Source organism: Heteronotia binoei, chromosome 2 (assembly GCF_032191835.1).
Source record: "Heteronotia binoei isolate CCM8104 ecotype False Entrance Well chromosome 2, APGP_CSIRO_Hbin_v1, whole genome shotgun sequence".
NCBI lineage: Eukaryota > Metazoa > Chordata > Lepidosauria > Squamata > Gekkonidae > Heteronotia > Heteronotia binoei.
This window is the reverse complement of record NC_083224.1, coordinates 74,605,560-74,630,912: the sequence shown is the minus strand read 5'-3', so window position 1 is coordinate 74,630,912 and position 25,353 is coordinate 74,605,560. Positions and strand designations below refer to the sequence as shown.

The 25,353-nt window shown below is 46.3% G+C and overlaps 1 protein-coding gene across 6 annotated transcripts in view; it reads left to right on the top strand.

Moving 5' to 3' along the window:
* The window catches only part of SRGAP2 (SLIT-ROBO Rho GTPase activating protein 2), a 329,055-nt gene that overhangs the window by 104,884 nt on the left and 198,818 nt on the right, over positions 1-25,353 (top strand). For 5 of the 6 annotated variants that reach the window (XM_060231292.1, XM_060231295.1, XM_060231293.1 and 2 more), the window contains exon 3: positions 9,299-9,491. The exons of the other annotated variant lie outside the window; for it this stretch is intronic. In XM_060231292.1, the coding sequence (XP_060087275.1) occupies positions 9,299-9,491 (193 nt within the window). The remainder of the gene's footprint in view (positions 1-9,298; positions 9,492-25,353) is intronic. 6 annotated transcript variants of the gene reach the window in all.

Below are 25,353 nucleotides of genomic sequence, written 5' to 3'. Positions count from 1 at the left end.
CACGTTAGGCGTGCGCCGGGTTTTTTCGCCTCGTCCCCTTTTCCCTTGGTTTTGAGGAGCTCAGTGAGGGGGAGCATTACCCGGGCGAACCCCTTAATGAATCCGCGGTAAAAATTTGCGAACCCGAGAAATGATTGGAGCTGCCGTCGGGTTCGAGGGGGTTCCCAATCTAAGACCGCTTGAATTTTTGCGGGGTCCATCGCTAGTCCCTCCCCCGACACTCGGAACCCAAGGTAATCTAGTTCCATCTTGTGGAACTCACATTTCGACAGTTTAGCATACAATTTGTTTCGGCATAGGGTTGCTAACACTTTCCTCACCAATGGTACATGCGATTCAAGGTCTTTTGAGTAAATAATGATGTCATCCAGGTACACCACCACCCCCTTGTACAAAAATTCTCTTAACACTTCATTGATAAAGTTCATGAACACCCCCGGCGCCCCCTGAAGTCCGAAGGGCATCACTAAGTATTCGAATTGTCCCATAGGTGTGTTGAATGCCGTTTTCCACTCATCTCCCTCTTTAATCCGCACGCGAAAGTACGCGTCGCGGAGGTCGAGTTTGGTGAAGATTTTACCCTCAGCCACTGTGCTCAATAGATCTTTTATCAGCGGGATCGGGTAAGCATTTGACATGGAAATCCCGTTTATCCCACGAAAATCTGTGCAAAGCCTCAAACTACCATCCTTCTTCTTGCGGAATAGGACCGGTGCTGCGTGGGGGGCCGTGGCCGGCCGGATGAACCCCCGTTTCAAATTTTTATCAATGAATTTCCTCAGTTCCGCTTTCTCCGCCCAACCCATCGAGTAAAGTTTTGCCTTGGGTAGCTCCTGCCCCGGGATTAGTTCGATGGCACAATCGGTAGGGCGGTGCGGAGGAAGCTCATCCGCCTCACGCTCACTAAAAGCTTTCCTTAAGTCTCTGTACTCCTTGGGGATCGCCCCTATCTCCTCAAGAGTGAGGCAGAGTCTTTCGTTCTGGGGAGGGGCTTTAGGGCCCCACTCAGTCCTCCAGTGGTGGTGCTCGCACCGCCAGTCAGGGAATCGCACAATCTGTTCAGCCCACCGAATGTCCGGTTGGTGCCGGGCGAGCCACCCTGCCCCCACCACCACGTCAAAGGAAGACGAAGGGATGATAACGAAAGTCTCTATCCCCCAGTGATTTTCCGTCCCCACGGGGGTCGCCTGGGTCTCCAAAGTGCAGGGCTCCCCCCTCATGGTGGACCCGTCCATCTGTTCGAATTGGATGGGGTGGGGTAGGGGGGACGTGGCCAGTCCTAACGCCTCTACTAGGCGCGGGGTAATAATGTCTCGAGTGCACCCTGAATCAATCAGGGCGCGGGCGTGCATAAACCGCTTAAGGTTGGGGTTCAGGAGGGTGACCGCCATGAACAATAGACCCCCGGTAACTCTCACCGTCAGTAGTGCCGGCATTTCCTGGACCTGCTTTGCGGCACTGATTAAAGCAGGTCGCTGTCGTTTCCCGCCGACTCCTGGTCCCAGGACTCCTCGCTGGACTCCTCTATGGAGGTAACATCCTCGTCAATCGCCAAGGAGGTGGCGACGGCACCCCGACTGGGCTCCTTGGAGCAACCGCCTTTCTTCTTTTGCGCAGTGGGCGCCGGCTTGGGTTGAGTAGGGGTTGGTGTCTGCCGCACCGGACAGTTGGCGGCTAAGTGGTTCGGGTCTCCGCACCTAAAGCACTTGCGAGTCGCGGCGGTGGGGGTCGAGGTTGCGGGGGATCGCTTCCCATCGGGTTTGCCGGACGCGGGACTCGGCTTCCCCCCCTTCCTGCCCTGCTGCTGACGCCGCATCCCGACATGTTGGAGGTCGGTTTCCACCTCTCCCGCCAGCTGGATCCATCCTACCAAGGTGTCAGGCCTCCCTTGGTGGTAGCATCGGTCAAGGATGTTCGCGTTCAGCCCATTCTTGAATGCGGTGTACTTCATCACCTCGTTCCAGCCCCTGGCCGCCGCGCAGTGGCCCATGAACTCGGTGGCATACTCTCGCGTTGTGCGGTTCCCTTGCTCGATCCTTTGCAGCGCCTCGATGGCCTTTTCCTCCCTCAAGGGATCCCCGTACTGACGGAGCATCGCTTGCAGGAAGTCGGCTACTGTGGCCAGCTCGGGCTTTCTTCCCGTGTATAGCCCCACGTACCATTTCCGCGCCGGTCCCCTCAGCCTGGAGGCGATGTGGTCGACCCGGCTCGCCTCAGTGGGGTAGCCCGCTCCCCAGTGCGTAAAAAATGTGTTGCACTGGATGGTGAAGTATTCGACTTCGTCCCCGTCGAACGTAATCTTTAGTTCTCTGGTCCCTCCGCCATCCACCCTGGCCGGGGCGGTGGGGCCTGCTGGGGCCGGCACCACCGGGGCGGCGGGAGCGGGGGCCACTGGCGCGGCCGGGGCTGCTGGGGCCGCTGGAGCCGCGGGCGGCGCGGGGGGGGGGCCGGTCCGCTCGGCGGTGGGGCTGGAGGGGCGACCGGCGGTGGCCCCGCGGGACCACCCCCTCCTCCGCCCGCGGGGCCCGGGGGCGGAGGGATCGGCGCTGCGGGCGCGGCGCCCTGGAGGGCGCGTATCTGGTCGCGGATCGCGCCTATGTTCTGCTGCATTTCCTCAGCCATCAGCACTCGGGACGCGTGGACCTCGTCGTGGATCTCCTTCACCCAATCGAACAGCTCGTTGCGCAGCGTTCGGATCAGGTCCCCACCGCCGTAGGTGCCGAGTCCCTCGTCTCTGGCCTCATCCTCCTCTCCTTCCCCTCCACTTGTGGCGAGGACCCGGTAGCGCTGTTCCGCGGCGTCCCTAGCGGCCGTGGATTTCCTCGGGCTCCAGGTCCGTGGTGGGAAGGCGTCGACGGAGAAGGGTGCGGGGACTTTGAGTTTGCGTCTCGCCCCCGTTACCTTCGGGTCTAAGGGTTCTTCCTCCGGTGGGATGCTGGGCTCTCCGTTGTCTGAAGCCTTTGCCGCCATTGGGCCAGGTTGCCAGTCCAGATAAGTCCCAAAATAAAGGATTACTGCTATAATGTCAGAACTGGAACGAACTTCAGACGATTCCAATACTTGTTACAAGGTTAGGATCTTTATTGAAGAACTACAGTGCTAGAGCAACGAGATAACAGTAATGCCGAGTCCTGGCATTTGGTTACATTTTATGCCATCAGTAAAGTACAATAAAGCTATCATTCACACGGGTTACAGACAAGTGTCTCTTTTCCCAGGCTTCGTTATCAGAAGGGAGGATGCTTCCCTGTGGTGAAGGCCAAACAGCCCGTCTTCAAAAGGGCACCTGTGGATGTTGAACAGAGACTATCTGTCGCCCGTCCTGGAGCCCTAAATATTTGAAATAGCTATGAGGGCAGGGTTAATTGCTCAGGCTATGGACTCTGTGTTAGTGTTAGGTTACAGCATGGAGTCGGTTTGGCCAAGGCAGACAGAGAAAAAGTTACAAGTTCTGACAATATGCAAGGCAGGTAACTAGATCTTTATTTGTGTAGTTAGGTTTTGAAAGGATCGCAAGTAATTCAACGTAATGATTTTATAACAATTCAGAGAATGACTTTATAACAATTCAGACTTTATAACAATTCACCTCTATAACAATTTAGAAGTGAGAGCTTGGGTCAAGTTTGTTGGGAAACAGAAGTTCTACATCAAGAGTATCCTGTAACTTTAAAAAAGTTGATTATTTTCCTCATCCCCTGGTCCTAGTTTGAAATGGAAGAGAAATGCAGACATTGATAGAATTCCTTATGCAATATCTTTCATTTCAAATTACAATTAAGCGAGGACTGTTTTCAGAGAGTAGTAGTGCTGGAAATAATTGTGGTCTTTCTGTTGCATACAGAGACTGAAAAATCCGCAGTAGTTATTTTTTAATTCAGAAAAAATATTTATAGGCTAAGTGAATTAATACAGTGAACTGTTTCTCCTTGGCTTCTTACCCAAGAAGATCCCCCCTCCCCCCACACACTTTAAGACCCCAGAAGGCCAGTATTCTGATTACCTCTACTACTGGCAGTAAAAGCTGCTGTTTTAGCTTGGTAAAATCCTCCATGGGATTAAGCTGTTTCAGAACTAGGTCTCCCAGCTGCACAGTGCTACCTGCTCCAAAAGCTACAAAAGCGATTTCCTCAGCAGGTACAATAGCTATTATTAGAAATTGCTGAGCTTGCTTTGCTCCCGCCTTCCAAAAAAAGTCAATGAAAGGCAAATTGGAATAGAAAGCTATAGTGAGCAAAAAGCATGTTAACAGAGGGATGTTACAACGGCAGTATCTCTCCAGATGTGTGTGCATTAAGAAGCTTTCTTCTTAATATTTATATTTTTATACGTCCAGGTGTATTTGTTTGGGCTGGTGAAATGCTTTACCATTTCTTACCCCCTGATACAAAAGCTCTATGTGGTGTTATGCACTTAGGAAAGAAGCAATTTCCAGATCTAAAATAGTTTCTTGAATTAATCACATTCAGGCCTGTAGCTACTGTTGTGGTGCTGCAGATTCGTGGAGGCATGATTTTTCTGGTGCTGCCTATAGTCTAAAACAGGATCTACAGCATGATGGTTGTTTGATTTCATTTCACCGTAAAAATCATATGAATTCATGAGGATCTGTGCTTTGGAACTCTGTTTTTGCACTGGTGAGGTGCCACGAATCCGTGGAAGCATGTTTTTTTGGTCCTGCCTATAGTCTAAAATAGGATCTACAGAATAATAGCGGTTTGATTTCATTTCAATGTAAAAATCATATAAATGCATGAAGATCCGTGTAGATCCGACTTTTACCATTTTCCATAAAAAATTACTCCAATGCAAGTCAATCACTGATTTCTTTGAGACTCTCCTACCAGCATGTCCATGATCTTCCCTTCAGGTTTGTTGGGTCTAAGTCTGGAAAGGGTGGACAGACAGGGGGTGGCGGTCTTGGAGAGAGTGAGCAGGTCTTGTTTACAGAAGAATCCCAGAGGTGGAATAGAGGAAGCGACTCTTCTTTTTATTCTCTGTTTCAGTTGCAGTAAATGGTCAGCCTGGATTTTTTTCTCACTGCTTTACTTTGGTGAGCTGCAGGAATAAACTGCAATTGTCAGACTGCTGGCAAACGGCTTTTTCATGCAGAGAAGAGGCTGGTTTTTTTTGGGGGGGGGGTGAGATGAAAGCACTTCTGAAGGGGGGGAGGATATAGCCCTTGAGATTCTTCCCTCCCACCCCAACACACACAACCGGTTATGCTGTTGGGGATGTGTGTACGACCAGGCGCCAGTGGGAAGGGGCTGGGGTGGTGAGGGGGGGAGAGAAGAAAAGCAACCGGGAGGGAGCGATTATTGCATTCCTGTATCACTGCGGATGAGGCAAGGGAAGGGATTCCTGCGGGCTGGGTGGCGGTGCAAAAGAAGTCGATCTTTCTCCCCCCTTCCCTGGGGGGGGAGGCGTCCAATTTGGTGCCCCCCCCTCTGGCAGCTCTGGGGGCAAAACACCCCCTCTGCCCCCCCCCCCCCGATCCAGCCCCGACTAAGAGTGACTTTCTTAGTCTCTTATGGGGAATTAAAGGGTGTAATGGAGAAGGAGAGGGTGGTCAGAGCTGAATTGTAACCTCCACATGTTTGTTGTTTCTCAAAAATATCTGCTTAGCCACTGTAGAAAATGGAATGCTGAACTGAATGTGTGCCAAGATCATAGTCTGCCTAGAGTGCCAAAAAACCTTGGGTCAACATTGGATGGGTCACCATACCAAACAGGGTTATCATACCAAGTAAATTTGGACTTTGTGGGTCACTGTACTGAAAAGGGAATTGCTAAGCAATGAAAAGGGAATTGCTGAAAAGGGAATTGCTAAACACTGAAAGTTCTATACTCAATTTGGTATTAAATGTTGGCTCTGGTTCTGAAAATTACAATTGTTGGTGTGTGGTATTCATATTGCAGGTAAGACACATGAAAATTGCATGCATTTATGTCCTGATCTTTTTTGTATGCATTGATCAATTTCTGATAATGGAGCTATGAAATTATAGTAACACTTGGGAACTTTAAAAGAGCTAAACCTATGATTAGAATAGGAAGCGATGACTATGTGTGTGTGTGTACTTGTCTAATAGGGCAGCTTCCTTCACCATTTGACTGTTGGCTCAAGGCAATGGTGTGCTGCTTGAAGGTTGATCTTACATTCTAATAACCAAGTTGGGAAATCTTTTGACACTGAAATCTGGTGACTGGAGCTGTGATGAGGCAAGACAGATCTTTCTACAAACCTGAAAAGAGGCCAAGGTTTGGAGAAAAAAAAATCTGAAATCTAAAAATTGACAACAACATTGGGGGTTATAAAAAGAGCAAAAATGATAAAAGGAGTGTCTGTAGCTTTAAGCAAGGAGTTCCCTTAGTGGCTGCTGCTATGCAACAACAGCATTCCTGATTTCAGTGAGGAGAAGGCAGTGGGGGGCAGGTTCTTTTCAAGGTCCATTTTGGCCTGATTTATTGGGATCAGGCCTGACTGGGGTTGCCAGCTCCCAGCTGGGAAATCCTTGGAGATGTTGAGGAAGAATCTGAGTAGAGCAGGGTTTGGGGAGGGGAGAGACCAACCAAATATAAGACCATCGAGTCCATCCCCCAAAGAAGCCATTTCCTCTGGAGGGACAGATCTCTGTTGTCTGGAATTCATTTGTAATTTTGGAAGATCTCCAGGTCCCACCTGGAGGTTGGCAGCTATAGGCCTAGCAGCAACGTCTGAGTGACTTGACACCACCTGACTTGCAAGACTCAACTGGGCCCGACTGCTTGCCACTGTTCAACAGCAGCCACCCTATGGTATGAAGTTTGAATCTTCATCTTGCTGTGGAAGACTGCTGTTTGAATCCCCATCTTGCTGTGGAAGCTCACTGTGTGATTTTTGATAAGGTGCATACTTTCAAACTAGCCTACCTCATAGGGTTGTTGTGTGGATAAAAAAGAGAGTGGAATAATGTATGCTGTTTTGGTCTCCATCATGGAGAAAGGTGAGGTATAAATAAATACAGTTAAAGATGAGAGGTAGATAAAGGGTAGGTTGCTGACTGGCTGAGAAGGAGAGAATGGGAACGGAACTGTGGCACAACACAACTGAGCCACAGTATTCCTAGGCAGGGGTGGGGAGGGAAAACTTAAGACAGAGGGTCAGCTAAAGGCAGGTTAGCTGTTGCGTGGGAAGGAGATAGGGTTGCCTCCAGGAGATTTGGGGTGAGGCATGGGGAAGCTGGAGTTTGAGGAGAGGAAGGACCTCAGAAGGGTATAATGTCATAGACTCCACCCCCAAAGCAGCCATTTCATCCAGGGGAACTAGGGTTGCCAACCTCCAGGTGGGCATTGGAGATTTGGCATTAAAACTACTCTCCAGATGACAGAGATCAGTTCCCCTGGAGAAAATGACTGTTTTGGAGGGTGGGCTCAACAGCATTATGCCCTGCTGAGGTCATTCTCCTCTCCAAAACTTGCCCTCCAAAGGCTCTACCCCCAAATCTCCGGGAATTTTCCAATCTGAAGGTTGGCAACCCTAGATAGAGAGAAGGAGCACAAAAAGGTGAGAGGTTATGGGTGCTTTTGGGAAAAGGAAAGAGAAAATAGCAGGAGAGTGAGGGAAAGACGCCTCCTGCAAGTCCTTGTGGGTTCCCACTTGTTCAGTTCTATTTTTGGTGTATATTTCTGAGTTCTGTTAGTGAGACAAAAGACTGATATCTGTTGGCTTTTTTTCAATCATGGGTTCTTCCTAATTTAAATGTGATTGGCCTCTCTGTGTGTACATTTTACAAATGGACCATTTTGGAAATAAATACTTGCAACAGCCCTTTTGCCCCCAATGAGACAATTTGTATCAAGCTTTGTATCCAGATGATCTGCAGTCATAAACAAAGACAGAAGTGCCTTGAATGCTAAGTACGGCATTTGCTTATTTATATTGTTCAATATAAATTCAGCCTTGGAACAAGGCTGCTTTATAAACAGGCTGTGAGATTCCACAGCAAATTTCTACCAGTAACAGACAGTGCTAATTAACATTTTGAGTTTCCAGGGAGTCATGGAGGAAAATGCTTAATCATGTGGCAGGTGATTTGGAGGTATTGATGATGCTGGAATAATTCACCTTACTTAACAGCTCAGTAGCCAAAAATAGTAGGTGATGGGTTTTAATTGTGGGAACACTTTCAGTTTCAACTGCTTTCAGTTTCAAAATTTGATGGTGGGTTAGTGTAGCTTTCCTGTGGGTTATATAAATATATACGCTCCCTCAGCGTATATGCTGCAAAATTTGGGTGATCTTAATGAAACATTTATCAGTCTAAAGAGCCTAGTATTAATGGGAGCCCTCTCTAATGTGAAAAAACACCCTTTTTCCTGGCAAAAGGAATTTGCTTGCAGATTCTGTAGAAAGACATTCTTTTCATGAAAAATGGAACTGGCTTTCTTTCCTGTGGCCTTTTCCAACTAGGAGATGTGAATCTGTTGGGTCTTCCAAAAGCAGAACATTCTTAATTTGATGTGCTGCATTTAATTGCAGTAGTACAGCAGGAATCCCTGCATCTAATTGAATAATCCCAAATTGGAGCCTTCTGGGAGTGCTGATCATTGATTTGGTTTTGTCCTAGGAAGAGCCTGCAAAGGAATTCCCTCCTTAGGGAAACTGATCTGACACTAGAGAATTCCAGCACTAGCCAGCCCCCCCTGCAGTCTTTATCTAAACAGAGATTCAGTATACTTTTTGAGCAATGACTGCTTTGTTGGGAAGCAAGATACACCCCTATATGCTGCAGATTGATATAATTTTCTTCAGTAAAAACCTCATTAGTTGATTATGCCTTGATCATGCAGCGTCCAAAGTACAATTGAAGCTTTTGGTCTATCTCCGTAGGTAACCATGGGGAAGTTTTGCTGAAATCTTGCTTGGTATGAGGCCAGAGGGAGCATGTGAGGGATGGTAGTGATTTTAATCTTAATTGTTACTGACTTGCTTTTGCATAATATCATATCCTGCCCTTCCTCTGAGGAGCACAGAGCAGCATATATGAGGCTAATCTGTTTTATCCTCAACAGTGTTTCATGATATGCAAGTGAATGAAATTAACTGAAGCTTGTGAGCCTCATGTCTGAGAGAGTACTTGAACCAAAACTGGCTGTTGCTCTGTCTACCACACCACATTGCGTATTTACCAAATGTATATTTCTGTTTTTCTTTGGGAAGCATAGCACTGCATCAAGCAATTAATCACTTTTCCTTTTGTGTTAGGAATCTGCTTTAACAGTGTATGTGTGTGTCATTTTCCCTCCTGGTTTGCAGAGATTCGAGCTCAGCTTATTGAACAACTGAAATGTCTTGATCAGCAATGTGAACTTAGAGTACAGCTGCTCCAGGATCTACAAGATTTCTTCCGCAAGAAGGCAGAGATTGAGATGGATTACTCCAGGAATTTAGAGAAGCTGGCTGAACGGTTTCTGGCAAAAACAAGGAGCACCAAAGACCAGCAGTTCAAGTAAAGTGTTAACCAAGTTTCCTTTGGGGTGGGGGTGTGGGGTTAGTGGTAAAAAGGGAAGAACTGGGTTACTAACATGCAAATGCATCACATAACGTATGCCACTAAATTACTTGCTTTTTTTCTTTGTCCATAATGCAAAATGTAAAGTTATTCCTTTATCCCCTTGTTGGCATTGGGGATAAAGGGTGGGTGGTGGCGGCATGATAGCAGGTGCACTGAGTCAGCATTAGGGGTGTGCATTCAGGTTTACCAGAACCAAAAATTGGGTTTTTGGGGATATATTTTGGCTTTCCAAATATATCCGGGATTTTTCAGGAGAAAAGGGAAGAACTCTCCCCACAGGATCAATTTCTTGGTGGGCTTTGTTGGGCAGTCCAGTCTAAATTGGGCTGCCCAGAGCTCTCCCTGCAAGGTCAGCTTCTTGGCAGTCTGAGTTAAAGGGACCACCCAAAAGAGACCCAGCTGAGCCACCTGTCTGCTGCTTTTAGCAGCTTTGCCACTGCTCCCCTCCACTCCTTAGTGTTTTTTGGTTCAGGTCTATTGGACCTGAAAAAAAATCAGGATTTTTGAAAAATTTCAAATCCAAATACATAATTGATCTCGGGATCTGGTTTTTTTCAGGAACTCCCAAATTTTTGGGGGGGAGGGGGAGGGAGAGGTCCGATAGATCTGAACAGAAATATACCAAGGGGGGAAAATAGTACACCTAGTCATCATTTGTGAGCCCTCTAATTGTGCAGCACTCATAGCCTATTTCCTGCTGGCCTACAGGATGGGAAACTACACAAACTCTTGAAAAATCTGACACATTCATGTGACCTGGTATTGCTTCCTGCATGTGTATTAAAATTTCTGACTTAGGATAGAGGAAGCTCCCATGTGCATAAATAGAGCTGTTCTAGGGCATACCATCTTCCTGATAATTTATTCTAATAAATAGAGAAATTTGGGAGTTGTTTAATATAGGATCAACAGCATCCTATTTAATGTTCCTTGATAAACAGATTAATAAGGGGTGTGATGTGTGAAAAGCAGGATTTTTCCTAAAGCTGTACAACTGTAGATATCTTACATTTTGTCCTGCTCTTTCTCAAAGGAGCTTGGGGGGGGTGGTATATGTGTTTCCCCCAACTTCATTTTTCATAACAAGTCCGTGAAGTAGTTTATGCTAAGAGAGCTTGGCCCAAATTCCCTTGTGATGAGCTTCATGATATAGTGTGGATTAAGCTTGTTACTTAATGGAAATAGCTACTGATTATGATGAGTTGTGACTGCTGTAATTCCATTGAAAACCTTGTTTTTTGAAAAGGTTTTGTACATAAATGCACAAGCAGTGCCAGCACATTCCACCAGCTTACCTTGGGTTTGAAGCAAGAAATTCCATGACCTCTGATGAAGTGCAATTGGACAGATCTTGCTCTATGTGAGTTCCCTCCACTGCAAAAGGGAAAGAAGAAATACGTTGCTATGAAAATTGATATGAATTATTACTTCCATTGAAGAAATGGATATCTCATATCATCTGTGATCATGAATGATTCTCACCTTAAATGTCAGTTACATTTATTTCTGTAGTTCTGTTTTCATTCTTGAAGGTGGAAATTGCCCCAAAACAACAAAACTGGCAGTGTGAGCCATACGTATTGGTCATTTCTGCCTTTTTAATTGCCTCAATGGGCATCTTTCATATCAGAGCTGGTGTATTAAAGACTATCTGTTTTCCCCTGATCCTAGTGAGTTATGTGCTTAATTTTAAACTGGGTATTATTAGAACTGAGGACTGGTGTCTTAATATTTGTCCTTCTGTCTCTCTTGGGCAGGAATTTGTTTGCTTTCCAGACTTGTGGGAGTACTTTTCAACACAGAACCAGAAGAATGTTATATCTAGTTCACTGTTCCGGGGCTTTAAGTTTTTAAAATTTTGCTGCTTATTTTGCCTTCTACACCTTAGATTTGCAGAGTTTGAAAGAATGGCAGCAGAAATTGCTGGAAGAACAAAAATGAGTAGATAGTTAAAACCCCAACTGGTACTAATTTTTGTGTTTATTTGAAATACTCCTAGCAAACTCTGCCCCCCCCCCCCAGACTGTTAGAGCTTCTCACATTTTATCTATACCAAATTCAAAGGAACTCTGGTGGAATATAAGCTATGTGTCAACCACCTATAGTTTTGGCAGCTGTCAGGCTCATGGGAATGCTATGAATGTGTAAATCAGCTCTAGCTTTCTGGAGGAAGACTCAGCATGACCTTCAGAAAGACACTGGAGTAGAGAAAAGGTGTTTTTTTTTTTAGATGGAGCATTTTGTCTGTGATGTATTACCAACCCCCCCCCCCCCCAACCAACAGTCTCTTCCTGACTTTCTGAGGAACTAATATCTCAACAATGTGTGAAGCTTGTCAAATTCTGCTCTCAAGCTAGCAGCTGGGATGGCAACTTGATGTAAAATCCACTTTGGGATGCAAATAACTTTTGACTCCAGACTACTCAGCCTTTCCTCTGGAGATGGAATCCTTCTGGAGATGCCTTCAGACAAAATTCAATTTGTTTAATTTTCAGCTTTTGTGGGATTAAAGTGATTTGTTTTTATTAGACAATTTGAATTTCTATATTTGGCTTGGCTGTGGTAGAAAAAGCAACCTTTCATTCTGCTACAACGCCTTCCTCTGAAAGCCATTAACTTTTCACCCATTGGCTTCCTTTTTATACCGTTTTGATGTGGTTCACCTCTTTTTCCTCTCCCTTACTGATACTTAATGCAAACATCCTCATTAAAACATACACTGCACTATATCACCACTAAAGCTTGACCCCTAAGCACAGCTAATAAAGAAAGCTGCAAGTGTCCTTCCCATATTTATAGAACAGTAATTGAGTCTTGGACATTTTTTGTCTACCCTTTTCTACCAGCAGTGAAATGCTAAAAGAGAAAGAAGCCCTTAGATCTGCATTCTGTTCTCATTTCTTGTGCTATTAAAGACAAATGAGATTACTGGGTGGTTGTTAACTTTGAATGTAAAACTTTTAGAGGGTTTTTTTTTTCAATGCTACCTGCAAGATAAATGCCTGTTAAATGATGGTGTCGTGTTTCCCCAATGGAGATGCTTTCACATTAGGACTGTAGCATAGAGTAGCACATAGCTGCTGTCTTCTTTTTGTTCGATGTTTTTGTTGAATGTTTGATACCAAGCCATTAATGTGGCCCAGCAGGTTTTAATTGATGTGTAGCATGTGTCACCCAGAAGTACTGAGTGAACAATTGCAGTCAATCATCATACAAAAGGCAAATGCAATTTTGGGCTGTATCAACAGAAGTATAGTGTCCAGATCACGTGATGTGATGGTATCGCTTTGCTCTGGTAAGACCTCACCTAGAATATTGTGTTTAGTTTTGGGCACCACATTTTAAGAAGGATATAGACAAGCTGGAACAGGTCCAGAGGAGGGCGATGAAGATGGTGAGGGGTCTGGAGACCAAGTCCTATGAGGAAAGGTTGAAGGAGCTGGGGATGCTTAACCTGGAGATGAGGCGACTTAGAGGTGATATGATCACCATCTTCAAGTACTTGAAGGGCTGTCATATAGAGGATGGTGTGGAATTGTTTTCTGTGGCCCCAGAAGGTAGGACCAGAAGCAATGGGTTGAAATTAAAAGAGTTTCTGGCTCAACATTAGGAAGAATTTCCTGACCGTTACAGTGATGCCTCAGTGGAACAGGCTTCCTCGGGAGGTGGTGGGCTCTCCTTTGTTGGAGGTTTTTAAACAGAGGCTAGATGGCCATCTGACAGCAATGAAGAGCCTGTGAATTTAGGGGGAGGTGTTTGTGAGTTTCCTGCATTGTGCAGGGGGTTGGACAAGATGACCTTGGAGGTCCCTTCCAACTCTACGATTCTGATTCTATGATCATTTTTGTTTGAGAATGAATTCTTTGTTATATTGATTTTTTTTATATAGAAACATAATCAAAGGCTCACATAAGTGAGAAAAAACTTATTTAGATACAAGGGTGAATTTTACCTCTCTGTTTCTAATTTGAAAAACCTTTGAACTGGTGGGAATTCTTGTCTCTTTCCAGTATTTGATTCCCTTTGCAGTGAAATTTGTCTCAGAGTTCATACTTTTTGTTTGTTTTTTACTTGCTGTTTCTTGTTCTTGCACTTGCTAGAGGATGCTCCCACAGAATATGTTTCTGCTAATGTTGCTGGCTTTAAAATGATTTGGTTTTGTAGCTCTGTCAGCTGGTTAGTGACACTTGAAGATAACACTTTACTACTCAGGTAACAATAATAACCACTGAAGACTTTGGTGTTGTGACTGACTGATTATCTTATGCCAAAAAAGCAGAAGTCAATTTAGGAGGGCCCTCAAAGTTCTATTGTGGACCTAAAGTAGATATCTGAAAATGACTGTGACAAAATTCTGAGTCTTTCCCTAGAGACCAAATTCCACAGTAACTTTTGAACCTTAAAAAAAAGTTCCCTACCATGTAAAATTGTGCCACCTTAACAAAGTCTCATCCTAGTCCTAGCAATCTCACTGATGTAGCTGTCCTGATGCTGTTTTTGTTCCCTTCGCTTTTGGAATTAGGTGAAGTTGGAACAACAGCATAACACCATGATAATTATGTTGCCCGACAATTTTAATACATGAGTAGAGAATTTGAGGATGGGAGAAGTGAATGGACACAGGGAAATGGTTAGCAATCTGCTGTTTTTCTCCTCATCTTAACTCTCGAGTGGGAGACAACTGTGAGTGAAAGATAAGATAGGGACAATAGTTAGGTACCCCTCCTGGTAACTAACTATCCTCTGCTGTTCTCCTTTGTTAATCTTGCTTTGTAAATATGACTTGAGAACAGGTAACTTAATCAAAAATTATGTGAGGAAGCTAGGTGAAGCTTGGTGAACATGATCGGTGAGGTTTCTAGGGTAGCCAAGGTCAGATTTGCCCAATGCCTATTCCAAAACCCGTCACTTTTAACAGAATATCAGCCTTTATAAATACTTATCTGTAGATTTGGATCTCATAACAAATGAGTTCAGCACCCCTGCTCTAAGGGCTCCTTGACCTGGATATCCCAGGCAAGCCTCATCTCATCAGATCTCAGAAAGTAAGCAGGGTTGACTCTGGCACGTACTTGAATGGGCTACCTCCTTGGAATATCAGAAGCCGAGAGGCAAGGCAGGCTTTATTCAGCCACCTCTCAATATCCTCCAGGCCCCCAATAGGGATTAGTCACCAGAAGTCACCATTACTTCCAGGGGCAAACACACGCACACAAAATACAAACATACTGGAAGGGAGGGAGGGTCCAAGGGATTCCCTGATTCCTGGCACTGTAGTTTAAAAGAGACTCTTCATTAGTCTTTGTAAAAACAAATAGGTTAAATGCAGGGGGGGTTTTGTAGCAGGAACTCCTTTACATATTAGGCCACATACCCCTAATGTAGCCAATCCTCCAAAAGCTTACAGTAGGCCCTGTAAGAAGAGCCCTATAAGCTCTTGGAGGATTGGCTACATCAGGGGTGTGTGGCCTAATATGCGAAGGAGTTCCTGCTACAAAAAAAGCCCTGGTTAAATGCAATTGGGCTTGATCTTCTTTGTGGTCTCTGTGCTTCAAACTCATGGGATAGAGCGCCTGCGCCGATCCCCGAATCGGTACCTAAAAAGCCCGGGATTTTTTCGCGCTCGGCACCAACAGGCATGCGCAGGCGTCCCAGTGTGCATGCTCACCGGCGCCAGCGCGAGGATTCCGCCAGTTCCTTTCTGACCGCTGCGCTGAGAGGATCTCCTTTTGTGTCCCCGGTCGGTAAAGTAATCTTAGATTGCTTTTTTCCTGTTGTATATAGACCGTTTGTTATTTTCTTAGTGTAGTTAGTTAGTTGTTAGATAGTTAGTGTTGTTTAAAAAAAAAGTTCGTTGGACTTGCCCTTCGGGGCTCAGTTTTTCTCCCGTGTTTTTCCCCTCAGAGACTTTCCTGGGTGGGGTTTTTTTCTGGGTGTCTATGGAAAGACGCTGGGAGTTTTTTAAGAGGTGCCGCTCCTGTGGGAAGAAGATTCCCCCCCCCCCCGATGGCCATTCCCTCTGTCTCCTCTGTCTGGGTGAGGGATATTGCGTCGATTCTTGCACGCGCTGTCTGAGTTTTTCCAAGCAAACTCATAAGAATCGAGCGGCGAGGCTTTCGGCGGCTTTGGTCGAGTCGGCACATTGTCCTCAAAAGATGGCATCGGGCCCGTTGGTACCGATGGGTGAGGCCGCGGCCCAGATGATCACATCGGCTGAGGCTTTGCTGATCAGGACCAAGATGCCGGTCGAGCGTGGGCGTTCCATGAAACGGCCTTCTGAAGAGTCAGTGGACACCCCAGCAAAAAAGCATCGGGATGATTCGGGGACCCGATCATCCGCACTGAAGAAGGCGAAATCGAAGGAGAAGCGGAAGAAGGGACCATCCCGCACTCCTTCACCTTTGCATGATGCTTCGACATTGACAGCTCCACCGAGGAAAATCTTGGCGTCCCCGCGTTGTAGCCCTTCAGTGTCGAGAGGCAGTGCTTCGCAATTGCGCCTATCGGAATCGGAGCAAAAGATCGACCTGACTCAGCGTTCCCACTCTTCAGGGTCCAGGCGTCGCAGTGAGAGCGACTTGGTCTTGGAGGTGGAGGTGTCGGCACCGATGGAACCTTCGGCACCGATGGATCAGGCGAGAGGCCGGAAAGAGCTGGAACCAACTACAGTAGCTCGTCGCTTCCCACCGATTCCACCATGGGAGCAGCGCCAATGGCCTCCTTACGCTTATCCCTACCCACTGTACCAATGGTACCCTCGCGAGTTCGCAGACTGGGACCAGCAGTCCGAAGCATCCCACATGTCCAGGCTGTCTCAACACTCTAGACGGCGTCCTTCAGCATCTATCTCTGTCCCGCTTGACAGACGTGGCGTGGTAGTGGAGGAAGTCCAACCTTGGTCGTCGGTGTCGATTCAGTCGCCCACCAGAGAGTCAACACCGGTGCTCTCAGAACATTCTCTACACAGAGAGTCTTCATCATCGGACTCCGAGGTAGATACAACGATCTGGACCGGGCTTTGGAACCTTCACCAGTGTCTCATATGGCTGAGGATCTTCCCATCTCACCATCGGAGGATCTGAAGTCGTACGGGGACCTCGTCGAAGGCCCGCAAGACGCACTCCTCTCCACCAGACAAGGAGGGAAAGAAACCGGATAACGTCGGGAGGAAGTTCTACTCTTCTGGGGCGCTGGGAGTAAAGGTATCTAACTATGCTGCGTGCATGGCTAGATACCAATACTCAGTGTGGGAACAACTGACCCCCCTCCTGTCTTCCCTGAGTGAGGAGAAGAGGTCGGCTGCAAAGAAGTTGCAGAAAGAAGGTTTGCTGTAGCCAAACAACAACTGGCTGCTGCAAAGCACATGGTCGATGTCTCAGCGAGGACCATCACTTCTGCCGTCTGCCTCCGCCGCCACTCCTGGCTCAGATCCACGGCTCTCCAGCAGGACACCAGGGCCTTTGTTGAAGATCTGCCCTTCGAGGGCGAAGGCCTGTTCAGCTCCACCACCGACAATGCGCTCCAGGAAATGGATAAAATTATAAAAATTTCCAGGAACCTGGGCGTACCGGCATCTTCCAGAGCTGCAAAACAGAAACAGTGGCACAAGCCTTGGGCAAAGAAGCTGTACCAAAAGTTCTCCCCGGAACAGCAGTGGAGACCTCGCTCTGTTCAACCTGAGAGTAGGTCCCCATACAGGGGGAACAACAGAAACCGTTATGCTTCAGCACAGACCACCGGCAAGTCCAAAAGCACTCGCTCTCAAAAGCAGGGCCTTTGACTTTCTGGCACCACACGTCACCGTCCCCTCTTCCCCTTTGTCTATCCGCCTCCGCCCATTCCTGTAGGCCTGGGAGTCCATCACTACGGACAGGCGGGCGCTTTCCATCGTAGCGGAATCTACAAAATAGACTTTGCTCAGATTCCAAACCAATCTGTGGTAATTACCACTCCCCCTTCCCCAGTTCTGCTGGCGGAGGTGAGCAGCCTCTTACAGAAACAAGCCATAGAGAGCGTCCTGGTGGAGGCTAGGACGAGAGGCTTCTACTCTCGTTACTTCCTGGTTCCCAAGCGGGACAGGGGTCTAAGACCAATAATGGATCTTCGGAATCTGAACAAATTCATTTTGTACCAGAAGTTCAGAATGTCCACTCTGCAAACAATTCTGCCCCTCATCAACCAAGGGGATTGGATGGCAACGCTGGACCTCAAGGATGCATATTTCCACGTCAGCATCCATCCTGCGTTCAGACTTTTCCTTCGGTTTGCAGTAGGTTCTCAGCACTTCCAGTTCAAGGCTCTTCCATTCGGTCTGTCCACTGCACCTCGGGTGTTCACGAAGATGATGAGCGTTGTGGCTGCCCATCTCCGTCTTCAAGGGATAGTCGTCTTTCCATACATTGACGACTGCCTCCTTGTGGCGGAGTCGAAAGAGAGTTTGTCATCTCACATTGCCATCACTCTTCGTCTTCTCGACCCCTTGGGTCTGTAAATCAATTTGGAGAAATCACACCTTACTCCATCAAGGACAGTTCAGTTCATAGGGGCTTTGCTGGATACGAACCTTCATCGCGCGTTTCTGCTTCAGCAGAGAGCGATGGACATTATCAACCTTGTTGAACTTCTGCAGAGTCGAAACTTCTGCGCAGCAGCTGCAGTGGATGCTGGGGCTGATGGCGGCAACTACAAGCGTGCTGCTCTTTGCGAAGCTGAGGATGAGAGGCTTACAGCTTTGGTTTCTTCGTCAGTTTTGCCCGTTAAGGGACTCACCTCGAAAGAGGTTTGTAATTCCACCTGTGACACTTCAAACACTGCAATGGTGGAAGACAAAGGACAATATTTGTCAGGGAGCTCCCTTCCATCTTCCTGCACCAACTTGTGACTATCACAACAGATGCGTCTTTATGGGGTTGGGGGCCCCACATGGACGATCTGTGTGTGGGGGGGGTCCTTGACCTTTGAAATTGACTCACTGCCACATAAATTACTTGGAACTGCTGGCAGTTCACTTTGCTCTTTGGTCTTTCTGCCCTCATGTACTCCATCACAACGTGCCCCACCTGAAGCTGACAGCGTGGTTCATCGACCCTGTAGGTTCTCTAGCAGAATCTATCATGTTTTCTTGAACAGCAGGGAACTTTCTACCCGTGCTTCCTATGATATGAAGTGGCGGAGGTTTCTGCAGTTCTTAATTGATCCCTCAGTTTCCCCCCAAAGGGTGGGATTGTCGGTAATTTTTGAGTTTTTGTTATCTCTGGTGGATGCTGGCCTTGTTTTTTCTTCCATCAAGGTTTATTTGGCAGCAATTTCTGCGTTCCATGAACCAGTTGAGGGGCACTCTGTTTTTGCGCACCCTCATTCTAAGAGGTTTTTGAAGGGTTTGCTTAGGCTTCATCCTCAATCGAGATCACTCCCACAGTTGTGGCATTTGACTTTAGTGTTGGACAGGCTGACTCGACGTCCTTTTGAGCTGATGGCCACATGTTCCTTACAGCTTCTATCTTGGAAGACTGCTTTTTTGGTAGCCATCACATCAGCACGCTGTGCAGGGGAGCTCATGGCTATGCGTTGTGACTACCTATATCTAGTTTTTCAGGAGGCTGGAGTGTCATTAGCTCCTGATATTTCTTTTTTCCCCAAGGTGGTTTCTCAGTTCCACCTCAACTTAGAAATTTGGTTGCCCACTTTTCATCCTACACCTTCCTCGGATGAGGAACGTAGGTTGCATGCTCTAGATGTGAAGCGTGCTTTATTGTTTTATTTAAGTCGCTCCAAGAGTTTTCGTAAGGACCAGCAGCTTTTTGTTTCTTATGCTGCTCCTAAGTTAGGTTCCAGGATCTCGTCTCAGTGGCTTTTGAAATGGCTCACTGAGACTATTAAACTGTGTTATTTGTTGGCAAAGAAGCCGTTACCTGGGCCTATTCGCGGACACTCTACAAGAGCGATGGCGACGTCGGTGGCGTTCCTGAAAGGCGTTTCCCTGACAGATGTTTGCAAGGCTGCCACCTGGTCCTCTCCACATTTCTTTATGAAGCACTATGTGCTGGACGTGCATGCTCAGCAGAGGACTCGTCTGAGAGCTGCGGTGCTGCAAGCTGTTTCTTCTGGTTGACCATCTTCCCGCCTCCAGGTATGTCTTGCTTGCTAATCTCCCATGAGTGTGAAGCACAGAGACCACGAAGAAGATAGACAGGTTGCTCACCTGTAACTGTAGATCTTCGAGTGGTCATCTGCACATTCACACTACCCACCTTCCTTCTCCACGGCTGACGGTCTCCCTCCATTAGAGGCTTCCAGCAGTCAGGAAGGAACTGGCGAGATCCTCGCGCTGGCGCCGGCGAGCATGTGCACTGGGACGCCTGTGCATGCCCATTGGTGCCAAGCGTGAAAAAATCCCGGGCTTTTTAGGTACTGATTCGGGGATCGGCGCAGGCGCTCTATCCCATGAATGTGAATGCACAGATGACCACTCGAAGATCTACAGTTACAGGTAAACAACCTGTCTTTATATGGTTCTTCAAAAATTTGTCTCGTTACCCCCGCAGAATGCTGTGTAGAGGAACCTGCTTAACATGTATTTTGGAACTCCAAAAACTGTTAACTTTGCCACACTGAAACCTGTTTTGTAAAATGGCAGAATCATTTTGTACAGCTGCTCAGCTTGCTTAATACCATAGTTGTTTTTAATTGTACTGAAATCCCCTTGCATTTTGCAGCAGAAGTGGTATTTCAGCTTTGTTCCTCATTACATTCTATCACAGGGGTTTGCCCTCTAGTTCTGACTGAACCAGTTATTGCATGCACATGGTTATTATTGTGAGTTAAGTTTTAATTTTTTGTTTAAGCAAAACCCTTATTACCCCCACTCCTGCTTTTCCCCAGCACATCCTGTTTTTCCATTTCTCTTAGATTATGATCTCTTTCGTGCAGGGAGATGCCTTCTCTATGCAAGTATTTCCCACTGCTCAGTTGCCCGTATAGAATAACTATGTTAAATAACTGTCTTTTTTAAAAAAGTCTTTGGTTTGCAGTATGTTTATGCATAATTTAATTGGACTAAGAAAGGGTTAAAAAGAGAGCCCCAGTGATTGAGAGTCGAATCTCTGTTAAGTTGCAAGTCTTGTGCCCTGGCTAGATGAAGCTGAGTTTAGGGCAGGGCAATAACAGCACAGATCAAGGTGAAAGTCCCAGACAGAAAGTGGAATCATGTTGTATTTGATTTACCTTTTTGTCCTTTTCAGTGTAACCACATGCAGTGTGTCAACATGCAAACTGGCGCCATCAGACACCAGCAGATCTACTTGCCATATTTATCTGGACCCTTGTTATTTCTGATATGCATTGCCTTGGAATAGCTTTGGGATTTGTGGCACTGTACTTTGGACAGCTGAAAGTTCTCTTTAACTGTTCAGTGCCCATGCTTGATCTAAATTGAAAAAGGCCATTTTCAGGCTGTCTTAATGTTCAGGTTTTGGGGGAGGAGAGCTGTCTCCACTTTGGGGGTGAGGTCCAGAATCTTGTGATCATGTCAGGATTTCCAAACTAAGTGGTATGAGAAGATATATTACATGAGTAAACAATCTTTGAAAAATAGAAATTGGTACACATAAAGATGCCTGATACTGAGTCAGAGCATTGGTCTGTCAAGGTCTATATTAACTGTTCTGGCTGGTAGTGACTTGCGAGGGTCTTGGGTCTTTATATCACTCGCTACCTGATCCTTTTAAATGTGAGACCTGCTTCTTCTGTAAGTCAAGCTGATGCTCAATCACTGGTCCATGTTCCCTTCTAATTTTTATTCATTTTAATATTACCTCTTGCTTGCATGTTGACACTCTTAGATATTGATAGTACTGTTAATTGTTTGGCCTTTTATCATATTTATCCTTGATTATTCATTAATTCAGTAGTGAGACGTGGGAAACTGACAATAGCAAATGTGAGAGGAGAAAGCAGTCTTTCAGCATTGCTGTGAAGAATACATGTGTAAGTGAAGTATGACATATGAGCAGGATTGGGAATGTTGGGGAAATTCCCAGCAATCTGCTATGTGGAAAATAGTTCAAAACATATAAAGAGAGCTTTAGCCTGAATGAAATGGATAATGTAGGGTATGAACTATTGGAATATTTGGTTAATATAGCAGTATTTGCCAGTCAGTGAAGTGTGAAATTTAATGCAGTAAATAAATTTGGACTGCAAGAAGATCCAGTCAGTCAGTCCTAAGGGAAATCAACCCAGACTGTTCCGTGGAAGGTCAGATGCTGAAACTGAAGCTCAAATACTTTGGCCACCAAATGAGAGGGGAGCACTCACAGGAGAAGATGCTGATGCTGGGAAAGACAAAAGGCAAAAGAAGTAGGGGGATGGCAAAAGAGGAGATGGCTGGGCAGCGTTACTGATGTAACAAACACGAATTTGAGCAGACTTCGGAGGATGGTGGAAGACAGGAGGGCCTGGCGTGACTTTGTCCATGGGGTCACAAAGAGTCGGGCTCGACTGTATGACCGAACAACAACAAATAAATTTTGAAAGAGGTATATTGCAAAAAATAAAACTTAAATTTATTCAGGTAGATTCAGTTCATGTTCAGGTTGCAATTGAAAGGAGAGAGAGAAGCCTATTCTAGAGAATACCTTCCTTATTATTAGTGGCCAGTTGATCTGGCATCATGTGTATGATGGCATTGTTTCTACAAGAAAGACCTGTAGGGATGTGTGACTACATGAAAAGCCATGTGAAGCAACGGGAAGAACAAAACACAGGAACAGAGGAGGGATCAGAGGACAGCTCCCAGGTTGAGACAAAGAGAGGCATATCCTACTCAAAGAGATAACACTTATACACAGAGTGATATTGCCACCGCCCCCCATTGTATAGGCATTCTGAATAGCTCACTTCAATATTAATGATGTGTAGGAGTCCTATTAAATGGTGTTAAAATAATAATTAAAAAATCTTAACTACTTTCTGTGATGGGAACTTCCTCACAACTGAACTCTTTCGTCTCCCCTACACCTCACACATTGCTTAACTCAGAGAAGTGTGGGCCGGTTCTGAGAAAATCTTGTTTTTATTTCTGGGCAAATATCAATATAGATGTCATTTTCTACATGGATAAGTGACACTGTGTCTTGGTGCATTGTTCCCTTCCTTATCCTCATGGGTTTGGGATTTTTTTTTATGGTGTTTGTGTGTGCATGCTCCAGAGGTTCCTCCTGTGATGTCATCTATTGTAAAATCCCATGTAACATAAGTGCTTTATGCCAAGTAGATCACTGGTCCATTCCACTGACTTTAATGGAGCTTGCTCTGTTGAAAACATACATAAGATTCCATTCCAGTCCGGCTTCCGGCCAGGTCACGGACAGAGACAGTTCTGGTTGCTCTCATAGATGACCTCATGCGACATCTGGATCGGGGCAGCTCTGCGGTGCTGTTGTTATTAGATCTGTCAGCCGCTTTTGATACGGTTGACCATCAGCTACTGACTAGCCGCCTTGCCTATGTGGGGATTCAGGGATCTGCCTTACAGTGGCTGACCTCTTTTCTCCAAGATCGGGGACAAAGGGTGGTGATAGGGGAGGAAGCATCCCAGAGGCACTCTCTCAGTTGTGGGGTGCCGCAGGGAGCGGTCCTATCCCCGATGCTATTTAATATCTATATGCGCCCCCTTGCCCAGATTGTCAGGAGGTATGGACTGGGTTGCCATCAATACGCGGATGACACCCAGCTCTATCTATTGATGGGCGGACAGTCTGACTGTACCCTGGAAAATCTAGACCTGGCGCTACAAGCCATGGCATCTTGGCTCAAAATGAGTTGGCTGAAACTGAATCCGACAAAGACGGAGGTTCTCTACCTGGGTCGGGGCGGTCCGGGGGGGAGAGATCCTGCTGCCGGCTCTTGATGGGGTACCATTAATACCAGCCCCTAAGGTCAAGAGTTTAGGCGTGCTTCTTGAGTCCTCCCTTACAATGGAGGCCCAGGTAGCAGCCACTGTTAGATCTGCCTTTTTTTCATTTTCGGCAAGCGTGGCAGCTGGCCCCTTTCCTGGAGCGCAACGACTTAGTGATGGTAATCCATGCTACGGTCACCTCAAGAATAGATCACTGTAATGCTCTCTACATGGGGCTACCCTCGATGCTAACCAGGAGACTACAACTAGTGCAGAATGCTGCAGCACGGCTGTTAATGGGGCTGCTGCGATGGGAGCACATTCAGCCAATGCTGAGAGAGCTGCACTGGTTGCCTGTTGTGTTCCGAGTTCGCTTCAAGGTGTTGGTATTAACCATTAAAGCCCTTTATGGTCAGGGACCTGCCTATCTACGGGACCGCCTTTCCCCATATATCCCCCAGAGAGCACTGCGATCAGGGACAAAAAATCTGTTGTCCGCCCCTGGGCCAAAAGAAGCCAGGTTGTGTGTAACGAGATCTAGGGCTTTTTCGGTGGCAGCACCAGAACTTTGGAACACCCTTCCAGAAGCCGTAAGGGCCCTGCGGGATTTATCTGCGTTCCGCAGGGCCTGTAAGACCGAATTGTTTAAGCAGGCTTTTGCTATTTAATTGAAAAAGGGCGGCCACCGGACATCTTATAGAATGCTGGTGATCACAGTCGAGAATTCAATATCGCTTATATTGTACTGAAGCAGCGCCATAGAATGGTTTTAAAATTGAAATAAGTAAATTATGGTTTTATATGTTTTATTGGACTGATTGTATTGTATGATTTTGTGAGCCGCCCTGAGTCCGCTTGCGGAGAGGGTGGGATATAAATTGAATGTAATAAATAAATAAATAAGATTTAATATAAGAACATAAGAGAAGCCATGTTGGAGCAAACCAGTGGCCCATCCAGTCCAACACTCTGTGTCACACAGTGGCCAGAACTCAGGTGCCATCAGGAGGTCTACCAGTGGGGCCAGAGCTCCAAAAGCCCTCCCACAGTTGCTCTCCAAGCACCAAGAATACAGAGCATCACTGCCCCCAGACATAGTATTCCATCTATATGTAGGGGATAATAGCCACTCATGGACCTCTGCTCCATATGGTTATCCAAACCCTGCTCCATATGTTTATCCAAGCTCCTTGGGGACTCCTTGGGGTAGTGAAAGGTGAAAGGTGGGGCGTAAAAATCAACCCTTCTTCTCTGTGAAAGGGTAAAAACACCACAGATGGGGCTTTGGCTCAGTGGCCTTGCATGCAGAGAATCCCATGTTAAATGCCAGGCATTTCTAGTTAAAATATCAGATACTAGGTGATGTGAAATATTGTTGCTTGAGACCTTGGAGAGCTGTCATCCATCATTTCTGTAGGCCTGCATGGTCTGAGCATGTAGACTGCATTTCAGACTGTTGTGCATATTTTATGTATCATCATTTGGATTCTGTCTCTTCCACAAGGAGCTCAGGGAAACATATATTCTCTGAATGGGATACAGTATCCAATTTTATTCTATTTGACCTTGTGTGGTAGATTAGACTGGAGGATAGTGAAGTTCCTAAGACTTCACAATTTGTTTCAGTGTTCAAGGGAAATTTGAATTCAGGTCACCCAGGTGTAGCTGCTGTTGCACTGACTTTAGAGAGAGTGATAACCTAGTCCTTTCCCCTCTGTATTTATGTCTAACCTTTTAAAATTGCCATTACTTTAACTGTATTTGGGAATTAACTCCAGAGGTTAATTTGTCAGTATTGAAGGAAGTACTTCCTTTTGTTTTGCTTTTCATCCTGCTGCCTAAGGGGAGACTCATGGCTGCTAGGATGATATAAGCAGTAGGTGCTATCTGTAGCCAATA